This window comes from Sciurus carolinensis, chromosome 5 (assembly GCF_902686445.1).
Source record: "Sciurus carolinensis chromosome 5, mSciCar1.2, whole genome shotgun sequence".
NCBI classification, from domain to species: domain Eukaryota; kingdom Metazoa; phylum Chordata; class Mammalia; order Rodentia; family Sciuridae; genus Sciurus; species Sciurus carolinensis.
In genome coordinates this window covers 97,213,333-97,225,055 of record NC_062217.1, presented here as the reverse complement: position 1 = coordinate 97,225,055, position 11,723 = coordinate 97,213,333, and the positions used below count along the sequence as shown (strand labels likewise).

Below are 11,723 nucleotides of genomic sequence, written 5' to 3'. Positions count from 1 at the left end.
TGTTCATAGAAGCCTGTTATGTGCATATTTATTCATATTTTAGCTAAATGTTAAAGCATTTATCACAGTATATCTGAGTGAATTGTATGTAATTTCATTCCGTTTTAGTTTCTTGAGTGTTTTCTTTAGATGTTTGCAGAGTTGCTCCCTCTTTCTTGAACTATGAGTACTGCAATCGTTTTAAGTCTCAATATGAGTAGAGCTTTTTGAGCTTTAAATCTGAGGGGAACTCAACAGGCTTGGTTGGCATATGCAGTGAACATCAAGAAACCTTCTTGCTATTGAAGCATAATTATTTTTCTCCCTTTTTCAAAGACCTTTCCTTTTGATGCCAGTGTTCTTCCTTGTTTACACAAGTTCAATAATCTGAAGGGAAGTCAAGAGTAAGGGTTTTAAAATGGCAGAGAAACTTGAAAGTCTTATGAACATTCATGGTTTTGATCTGGGTTCTAGTTATATGGTCTTCAAACCACTGGCTTGTGGAGGCAATGGCTTCGTTTTATCTACTGTAGACAATGACTGTGACAAAAGAGTAGCCATCAAGAGAATTGTCCTTACTGATCCCTGGAGTGTCAAACATACTCTCCCTGAAATCAAAATTATTAGAAGACTTGACTATGATAGCACTGTGAAAGTTTTTGAAATTCTTGGCCCCAGTGGAAGCCAGTTAACAGACGATGTGGGCTCTGTTAACAAACTGAAGAGTGTTTACATTGTTCAGGAGTACACGGAGACAGACTTGGCTAATGTGCTGGAGCAGGGCCCTTTACTGGAAGAGCATGCCAAGCTTCTAATGTATCAGCTGTTTTGTGGGCTCAAGTATATTCACTCTATACCAGCTAATCTTTTCATTAATACTGAAGACTAAGACTAGGTGACTCTGAAGACTAAGACTAGGTGACTTTGGTCTTTCTTGCATGGATCATGGATCTTCATTATTCCCATATGAGTCATCTTTCTGAAGGCTTGGTTACTAAATGGTACAGATCTCCATGTCTTTTACTTTCTCTAATAATTACACTAAAGTCATCGACATGTGGGCGGCAGACTGCGTCTTTGCTGAAAATGCTGACTAGTAAAACCTTCTTTGCAGGTAGGTACACATGAACTTGAACAAATGCATCTGATTTTAAAATCTAATCCTGTTGTACATGCGGAAGATAGTCAGGAACTTCTCAATGTTATGCCAGGTTACATTAGAAATGACATGACCGAGCCACACAAACCTTTATTTCAGCTGCTTCCAGGAATTAGTCGAGAAGCACTGGATTTCCTGGAACAAATTTTGACGTTAACCCTTTGGATGAGTTGACAGCAGAGGAAGCACTCTCTCAACCTTACCTGAGTATATATTCTTTTCCAATGGATGAGCCAATTTCAGGCCATCCTTTTCATATTGATGATGAAGTTGATTTCATATTGAATGAAGCAAAAATGCTGTATTTTGCTTATGGCTGAAACTCACAGTCACATTTATAACTGGAAAAAGTACCTTGATTGCTAGTTTTTGGAGCATGATTAACCTACACATAACAACTTTGATATTGATAGAGTTCAGTTTGACCCAAGTGCTCTGTATGATGTCACTGATGAAGAAGTACAAGTTGACTCTCAAAAATATTTGGATGGAGATTGAGAAAAGTACCTGGAGGACCCTGCTTTTGATACCAATTATTTTACTGAGACTTATTGGCAGTACTCAGACCATCATGAAAACAAATATTGTAACCTAAAGAGCAGCCATACTTGTAACTACACAACAAGGTCATCATCATATTTAGATAATTTAGTTTGGAGAGATAGTGAAGTTAATCATTATTATGAACCCAACAATATTATAGATCTTTCCAATTAGAAAGAACAAAGCAAAGATAAATCTAATAAGAAAGACAAGTCAAAATGTGAAAGGAATGGATTTGTTAAAACCCAGATAGCACTAAAGGAAGCATCACAGCAACTGAAAAAGAAAGGGAAAAGAATCAGGGATTTGATTTTGATTCCTTTGTTGCAAGAACTATTCAACTTAGTTCACAACATGAGCCTACTAATGTTGTTGATAAATTAAATGACTGGAATAGCTCAATGTCCCCACTAGTGTTGAAAAGTTTGATATCAAAGTCAGCAAGCCGAGAAAAATGGGAAAAAGGAATGTCAAATTTGGCTCAGTTAGAAGCCACATAACTGGTATAAGTTGTTTTCCTTCTCAACTTATTCATCCCTCCTGACCTTTCAAAAAAACTGGTTGATGGGTAAACATTCCTCCCTACCACTCACAAACTGGCTATCCCAAGCAGGAAAGAAGATACTGAAATGCTAAAACCTGAGCCAGTAGAGGATGGGAAGCTTGGGGGAAGAGGAAATGAGGAAGGATTTCTGAACAACACTGGGGAGTTCTTTTAACAAGCAGCCTGAATCCATAGGCATCACACAATTTCATAGTCTAGTGGGTTCACCATTTAATTCAACCAGGTCACCTTAACACCTTCTGCTATGAAATATTCCCCTCAGATTCCTCATAAAACAGCAGCATTCTGAAACATCCGAACTAAAACACTCAGTAGACATTTCTTTTTGTATTCTCTTTTTATTATTGTCAGTGTTTAAGTCATTTTTGACTTGAATCAGATGGTGTCCTTTAGTGAGGATTCTTAATAGTTCTTGGTTTTTAAAATTCAGAATTTTTTTCAAATATGAGATAGTTTTCATTTTAACTGGTATATCATTTGACCACAAAAAAGAACAGAGCAAAATAATGCAATGCAGGAGGAGACAGAAGAAATGCACCAAGACAAGTAAAAAACATTCTCCCATAGAACAATGATAACAATGATCTATTTTACAGGAAACAAAATACTTGCCTTGAAATTTTCACAGTAAGACTGTACATAATCACATGAAAATATCTATTTTTCTAAAGCATTTTCCATTCATTAGTATTTTCCTGTTTTTCACACTGTACACATTTTTTAAAATGCATGATACTAGCAGAAACTAAAAATGAATGCTGAATTTGGTAAACATGTGTTATCTACCTCAAGGTAACAAAAGTATGTGGCAAAACACATACCACCCATAGTGCTTCACAATTAGCACTTCTATTTAGCCAGTGTTTATTGTAGTAAACTATTAAGACTCATTGTTTATAAATGTTCTGGTATTCATTCTATATAGTAAGGTGTTAATATATCACATTTTATTTATTTTAGCAAATCACTATATTTTCCATATTTAATTATAAAATAAACTTAGTTTTAAAATTTTGTTTGCAACTACACTTTTTCCATTGGGCACTATGGTTTATTACCTACTTAACTGAATATATAATATCAGCTTATTCTAAGGCTGTCCATGTACTTAATTTACATAAGTGTTCATTTTAAGTAAAGTACTTACTATGTATAGGAATTTGTAGTTTGAAGGTGCTTGATCTATCTTCAAAGAAAAATTAGGAATTGCTTTATTATAAAATGATCCTTGCTTTATTATAAAATGATGAAGTCTTAATTGTGTTTATTTTTTTTAAATACTGTAATGTTAGACTTGTGTGCATGAAAGTAATTAAGGTGCATCGTTATTGTAGTCGAAAAGTTGTACATGAAAAGACATTTTTTGTCTTTACTGTATGTTTTTACTGAATGATCTATTCCTCATCCCAAGGCAATCATGAATAAAATTATGTTAAATGTAAAAAAAAAGAAAGGAAAGAAAATTCTCATATACTTTTCAATCATCATTCTCCAATGAATGACAGAATCTAACATACCATAATATAAGTATCAAAACAAGGAAATTAACAAATACAACAATAAGATACAGATACTATTTGGATTTAGCTGTCATTTATCTACATACTTTTCTTTTTCTTCATGTTTAGCTATATGAAAATTCTTTTGTGTAATCATAGGTTTTTATAATTACCACAATCATCACCCCCAATAAAATTTCCCACTGTAAATCTTCATAGTTATATCATGGTATATAAGTATCTATTCCTGTCAAGCACTGATTTGTTTTCTATAACTATAGTTTTGTCTTTCCAGAATGTTTTATGTAAACAATCGTACACTTTGTAAACATTTGAGCTTAAATTTGTTTTGCTCAACATAATGCCCTTGAGATTAATCCAATTCATTTTATGAGTCAATTGTCTGTTCCCTTTTCCCCTGTGCTTTCAATCATATGATGTACCACAGTATATCCATTTACATGTTGAAAATAATTCAGTTATTTTGAGTATTTTTATTCATTAAATCTGAAGTTTCCAAAATGTGAAATACACATATGGTAGAATACTATTGAACCTCAAAAATGAGCGAAATTACAATCCATGCTGCAACACAGATGAAACACATATATTCTGCTAAGTGAAATAAGTCAGACACAAAAATGAAAATTGTTGCAAGGTTCCAAGTATATGAGATACCTAGAAAATTTAAATTCATGGAGACAGAGGGTAGGAAGTAGTTATCAACAGTTGGATGGGTTGAGAAATGGACAGTTATTGTTCAAAAGTGAGAAATTTTCAGTTTGTGATGATGAAACTGTTCTGAAGATGTGAAGAATGCTCAACAGTGTGGATGGTCTCACTGCCACAGAGTTGTACATTTAATAACATCCAAAATGGTAGATTTTGACATAATAAATACAGAAAAATAAAGTAAATGATTATAATACGACACAGTGTAAGTAATAAGAAAGAAAATAATGCAAGCCAAGAGAACAGAGAGGCCAGGTAGAACTAGTTTATATAAGATAAAGACAGGTGTCTCTGAGATAGGAGTATTTTAATAGAAAGGAAAGAGCCAGTCACTGAAGGGAGGGGGATTTACAGGCAGGGAGATGTCAAGTGTGGACCCTGAGGCAGGAGCCATTATCCAATGGCAGCAAGAGATCTGCCATGCCTTCATAGATGAATGTGTGTGCACATGTGCACGCCTGTATATACACTTGGTGTGCAAGAGAATGTGTGGGCATTCGTGGGTGCCTGCATTTTTCTCTAGTGGAGACAAGGATCTTGAAGTGACTAACCAGTCAAACGTGTTCATAGTAACTGCAGGGAGAACTGGCAAAATAGTTGACAAAGAAAGAATTGTGCTTCATTAAAGCAGACAGCCACATAGTGCTGTGCAGGAGGCCCCAGGAAATGCTCTTAAAATGAGTTTAGCACCTCCTAGAAAGAGTTGTTTATTAATCTGGGGTTGAAGGCCAGGTTCAGGCTATTCCTTTTTGCAAGGTTGATTGCTAAACCCAGCCTCCTCCCTTGCTCTGAGGATCTGCCAGTTTCAGGCTGGAGGGCCAGCTCCAGCTTCCTTGTTGCTGAAACCCTGCTGTGCAGAAGCCCCATAGTAAGTAATTTATGTTGATCTGGGTTCCTGGGTCGGGAGTCCAGGGCCTCATCTTGACTCTGGAGACCTGGAAGAGGCTTTCTAGGGGCAGGGGTAGAGGCACAGCAAACAGAAATCATGTTCGGTATCTCTTTCTGTTTTTGCAGAAACACTGTACCATGGAGTTTTCTTAATTACCTATTGCAGAGAGTCATACAGCCTTAGATCCATGGGATTGGGCAGCTAAAGTTTCCCAGGGAGGAACAACTGGAAGAAAGCTTTGAAGGGCAGAGATTTTGAAAAATGGGAGAGGGGTTTGAGACATGTTGTCTAATTGCCAGAAGTTTGACTCACAAAATACGCAGAAAACATGAGAGGAAGTAGAGAGGGATCTAGCACTCTGCTTGGGCGAAAGTATTGGGAAGTTTCTAGTGAACAAGCTATAGTGAGATATCTTGATGGAAATAAAATTCACAATAGCCAGATTGTGGAACCAACCTAGATGTCCTTCAATTGATGAATGGATAAAGAAAATGTGGTATATATATACAATGGAATATTACTCAGCCATAAAGAACGATAAAATTATGGCATTTGCAGGCAAATGGAGGAAACTGGAGAATATCATGCTAAGTGAGATAAGCCAATCTCAAAAAAACAAAGGAAGAATGATATCGCTAATAAGTGGATGATGACACATAATGGGGGGTGGGAAGGGTTAGTGTTGGGGTTGGAGTTGGGTTTAGGGAGGGGGCAGGAATGGAGGAAGGAAGGACTGTATAGATGGAGGGAAAGGGTGGGAGGGGAGGGGGGGAAGGGAAAAAATGGCAGGATGAATCAAACAGCATTACCCTATGTAAATTTATGATTACACAAATGGTATGCCTTTACGCCATGTACAGACAGAGAAAAAACATGTATCCCATTTGTTTACAATTAAAAAAATAAATAAATAAATAAAAATAATTAAAAAAAAAAAAAAAAAAAACACCAATTGGAAGCAGACTTGATTTATTTCTGGGGTAGGCTAGTGACTAGCAGATGACTTGATCTGAGGTTGGGTCCTGACTCTTCCTCTCTGCAAATCTGCACACAATCTGCAGCTTAGTGCCTAGAACTGAATAAATGAGAGTTAACTGACCCTGGAAGGAAATTGTCTGTACAGAGATAAAACTGGTTTGGGGTTGCAGATGGGCACAAAGGGAGGTGGGGGGAGAGAGGGAGCTTCAGCAGACACGTGGTTCTCCAGTCTTCCTTAAGCCAACAGGCATGAGTGAGTGGAGATATGTGAGTGGATATATGCCACAGGGAGCACATTTCCAGTCTTCTAGCAGCAACACAGAGGCCTGGGTTCTGGTGATGCCCTCAAAGTCTCCTGCTGCATGTCAATGTGCTGTCTTTTGTTAAAATACTAATCACACAATGTCACAAGGAAGGTTTCCCTTTCCGAATACTCAATCTAGAGTCCAGGAAGAGGTCACCCATTTCTATTTTGCCTGTGCCCAAGTTTCAGGACAAAGGGCATGTGTGGCAACTATGTGCTGTTTCACTGACCAAGATAATCTTTCTTGACTTTTCTCACAGTAAGGTGACGGCCATGTTCTTGTTTCCACCATTCTTTCTCCTTCTTCTGAGTCTGGTGACATCAGAAACTGTAACCAATGAGGAAGTTCAAAAGACCTGCCCTGTGATGGCCTGTATTCCTCCAGGCATGAATGGTTTCCCAGGCAAAGATGGACGTGATGGAGCCAAGGGAGAAAAGGGAGAACCAGGTACTGGTTGGCTCTTCCAGCTGTGTGACTCTTGACCTTTCAGAGAAAACTGGCTGGAGATATGGGATGAATGTCCTATATAGGCAGATTAAGTTTTTCTCTACTATATAATATAACTCAAAACAGAGATGCATCTCCTGTCCTCTGCCAATCCAGACCTCCACCCACCAGTTTGTGACATGTGTTTGTCTTGCCTGTCCAGGAAAGCATTCTTCAAGGCAGGCTGTCCCATGGAAAATGGAGGATTATTTCTTCTCTGAATCATTGGAAGCAGTGGCTCAAAAGATTGGCCCTGGGCCAATGTCTCCTTTCTCTGGGAAGGGGTTGGGCATCAACTTCTTGAGAAAAGACAGCAAAAGCACTCATGTTTTCTTTATCTTCCAACAGGTCAAGGGCTCAGAGGCTTGCAGGGCCCACCTGGAAAGTTAGGACCTGCAGGCCTCCCAGGGCCCCCTGGATCAAAAGGAGCAGTGGGCGAAAAGGGAGATCGTGGAATATGTCCAGGTAAGATCCTTCCAGCTAAGTCTTAGTTGAAGGTGCTCAGGGTTCTGGAACCCAGAACATCAGGTGGGAGGTGCCCTTTTCCTGATGCTTTATGGGAAGAGGCCTGACTGCTTCTTGGCCCACAGCCCTCAGCCCTCTTTAGGTTACTTGGAGCCTCAAGGGATTTCTATCAATGCCTAAGTATAGATTTTCTAACCTCTCAGGGCCACTTCCTCATCAACTATACCCTGGGTCCAGAGAGAGAAAATAGGACACCTGAGTGTAGGCTTAATACAGCTTTTATCCCCAAAGAGTATATCCATGACATGGCAGTTATATTTTCTTCATGACAAACCAAGTCAAAACTTAGTGGGTTCAAAACACAACCATTTATTTCAATACAATTTTGTGGGCCAGCCACAGAAATTCTGGTTTTAGTTGAGCTCAGCTGTGGTTAACTGATGGATGGCCCATGGTTTCATTCATATGTGGGTATCAGCTGGAGTGAGGAGATTAATTGGGCCATGGGCTGTAGGGGTGCCAGGCTAGCTCAGGCACAGGTAAAAACTGTGGAGTCAAGACCCAGACCCCAGAAGTTGGGTAGAAGCAGGCTTGTGGCAAGCAGCCTGCAAACTCGTTTATTGCAGGAAAAACCATACATTTTATAGGCTTTTAGCCCAATCACAATGTGGCACGGGGGATCAGACCACCAGGCCCCTATACAGGTTCCCTTGGTAACACTAGGTCAATTGGGCAGCAGTTGTTTACTTTCCTAAGTGGCCAGAGCAGAATGCTCCTCTCCATAGGTATTCCTGACGGGCGTGAATGTGTGAAGGTTTTCCTTTTACACACTTGAAACGTTCACAGCTGCTAGCCAAGACTTAGGATTTCTCCCAACAATGAGCGTCTGATCTGACAGGCTAGCCAGGGCTTGTTCAAATAGCAGATATTGTAAGATTCCCAATCATAGAAAGAACAGAAGCTTCAAGGAAGGCCTCATGAAGCTCAGACCACATGCATTATCATTTCTGCCACATTGTGTTTATCAGTCCTAAGAAGTCACAAGTTCAATCCAGTTTCAAGGTGTGTGAAAATAGTCCCCATTTTTCTCGTGAGAAAAACTGCTATTTTTTGCCATCTATGACACACAAGTTGCCTCAGGCTATCCTCATTCAGATAATGAGCAACTCAAATACACACACACACACACACACACACACACACACATATCTTACGTTTTCTTGAGTTATTTCAGAAGAATTTGAGAAAAACAAAAACAAAACACCAAAAGACAACAAAAACAAAACCTGTTCCAAATAAAAATATTCTGACCTTTTTAGTTAATATTTACTAGCTCATAAAATTCCTCCAGAGGTTTCTTTTAGTCTTTGAGGTTTCTTTTAGCCATTTATTGAAAAAAAAAATTAGTGGTGAGCTTTAGCTGCAGATTTCTGTCATTCTAGGTAACCAGGGAGTGCATATGTGCATGTGATATGTATGTGTACATAAGGTGTCTTTAGATACAGTCATCAGATAAGACTGATGTTTTGGACTGAGTGGAAATGGAGGTATTTTTCTTCTTAGTATTTTTCATCTTCCTTCAAAGATGGTATATCAATATAAAGAAACCTTTTTGAAAAAGGTACCCACCCCCTTATATGCACAGTTCTGGGACCCTTTCTCAACAATGCTATTTTAATTTTCTAGAATGTGATGCTAGCATACCTGCTTCAGAAAGAGCAGCTCTCAAAGCAGAATTGGAAGGCATCAGAAAGTGTAAGTTCTCTCTCTTATTCTTCAAGCAGCTTAAAATTAGGGAATGGTGAAGGTCAGTGAATATTTATTGAATATGTAAAATTTTCTAGTACCTGGATAGACATTTCTTTTATTCTAATCTCATGAAATCCTCACAACCAACCTTAGGTAGAAATGGAGGTAAAGGACATTAAACTGCTTGTTTAAATGCATGATAGAACTAATAAGTATTAGAATTGGTTTATCAATTGAAGTCAATCTGACTTTGGAGACCCTAATTCTCTACTCTGTCTTTTTCTCACTGAAAATGATATCTATGCCCCTTTGTTATGCTGGTGTCTTGACCTGGCGATGAGACCAAGTTGTTCTTTCTGTCTGGGTCAAATATGCTGAGACATTTCTGTTTAGTCTCGAGTTAATGGTGTGGTAGAATTCAAAATTCCAAATTATATGTGTTCTAGACTTCTGATCCAAAAGAACGAAGGCTTTGTGCCAGTTTTAAGGTTGACGGCTTTAACAAAAAGATAATGTACCTGTTAAAATAGAATTTCAAATAAAAAAGCAAAAGTTTCAGTATTAAGCATATTTAAAAAATTGCATGGGAGTTTGCATGGATGAAAAATACATTATTTATCTGAAATTCAAATTTAACTGCATATAACTTTATTTTATCTGGCAACTGGAAATCTTCACCCCATGACATACAGTAGCTAGGGGTTAAAAACAAGCCAGAATCACCTACTTTTTCATATTTTAGTGCTGTTATTGTCCGTGAGCAAAAAAGTTGGAAAGAAGTTCTTCTGGAACAGTGGTGAAACCAGGAACTTTAACAGCGCCAAGGCTCTGTGTGCCCAGCTCCAGGCCTCCATGGCCACCCCACTGAATGCTGAAGAGAATGAAGCCATCCAGAGTCTGGTCAAAGACTCTGCCTTTCTAGGCATGACAGACAAGGAGAACGAAGGCCAGTTTGTGGACACCACAGGAAGGAGAGTGACCTACGAAAACTGGAACAGGGGAGAGCCCAACAATGCTGGCAGCGGGGAACACTGTGTGCAGATGCTACAGGACGGCACATGGAATGATGCCTATTGCTCCTCCGCCTTTCTGACAGTCTGTGAGTTCTCTGCCTGAGCAACGTGCCCCTCAGTTCCCCCGTGCCCTTGCTGCACCCTGAAGACCTACACTCTGCTCTGAAGATGAAGACAGCAGTTTCCCCATACCTAGTACTGAGTTGCTACTTTTGTGGAGCATTGGAGAAGATGAGAAGAGATTGAATGATGAGATGCGGGGGATAGAAATGAGAAGAGACTGGTAATGGTGCAACATAGATTTCTGGTTCAGCCCAAATCACTAACAACAATGAAACAACAACAATCATGGTGATACTATCGGCATGAAGCAGCATGGTAATATTAATAATATATTTTAAATGTTTACTTTGAGCTAGATGCTACATTTTTGTATCTTGCAATAATTATCTAATTTAATTAAACTATGACACTTTTGTGTGAGTGTTTACTTTTTAAGGTACAAAAATAAAATGAGTTCATTTTTCTATTTACTACAAGCATGTGTACTCTGTTGTGCTCTCTTTTCTCTCTGGGTTGAGGGTTTCCAGGGTAATGAATCCCTATACTAACATCTTCCATGGCTTCTCAGCCAGTCTCAAATATCAAGAAAACCTATCACGTAGCTTTATCTCTGAATTCTAGTTCCTTTTAAATGAGATATTAAACTAGGTAAAGAATATAAATCTCAAGTGAGCAGATTCATGAGTTCTCTCACACTACACACCCATGTAGACACCTTATAGGTTAAGCTACAGGACAATTTTAGTATCCTAGAAGCCCCTTTATAACTCCTTCTAGTTGATATTCTCAAAGGTAAATAATATTCTGACCCCTATCATAACACATTAATTTTATCTGTTACTATACATATACAACTATCCTGTATGTTCTATTTTATATCTTGCTCTTTATTCACTCTAAAGTCTAGCTGTGGGACATTTACACTGTTAGATGCAGCAGTAGTTTGTTTTCATCGCTATGCAGAATTGCATTATATTAATGTACTTCAGTTTACCCTTTTTATAATTACTGGACACTTGGCTTATAAATTTTAACCATTAAGAAAGAAACTTCATGAGCATTTCTCTGTGTCTTTTAGTATGCATGGTATACTAATTTCTCTTGGCTCTCTACTCAGGGAAGAGTCAGCAGGTCACAGGGAAAGCATGCATTTACCTTCAGTAGATACTGCTAGTTTTCCAAAGTGACCATACAGATTTCCCATCAGCAAAGTGTGTCAGTCCTAGGTATGCCACATCCTTGTGAAAAGGTAATACTTTCAGTCCTTGGAATTTCAGCATTCTTGTGACTGCAAAGTT

The 11,723-nt window shown here is 38.4% G+C and overlaps 1 protein-coding gene and 1 pseudogene across 1 annotated transcript; both read left to right on the top strand.

Moving 5' to 3' along the window:
• Window positions 1-397: 397 nt before the first annotated feature.
• On the top strand, window positions 398-1,458 carry LOC124985661 (mitogen-activated protein kinase 6-like; annotated as a pseudogene).
• A 3,754-nt stretch (window positions 1,459-5,212) lies between these two features.
• On the top strand, window positions 5,213-10,901 carry Mbl2 (mannose binding lectin 2). Its single transcript, XM_047553418.1, has 5 exons — window positions 5,213-5,345; window positions 6,909-7,096; window positions 7,484-7,600; window positions 9,287-9,355; window positions 10,092-10,901. Exons 2-5 carry the CDS (start codon window positions 6,922-6,924, stop codon window positions 10,463-10,465), a joined length of 735 nt encoding a protein of 244 aa, XP_047409374.1. The 5' UTR covers window positions 5,213-5,345; window positions 6,909-6,921; the 3' UTR covers window positions 10,466-10,901.
• The last annotated feature ends 822 nt before the right edge of the window (window positions 10,902-11,723 follow it).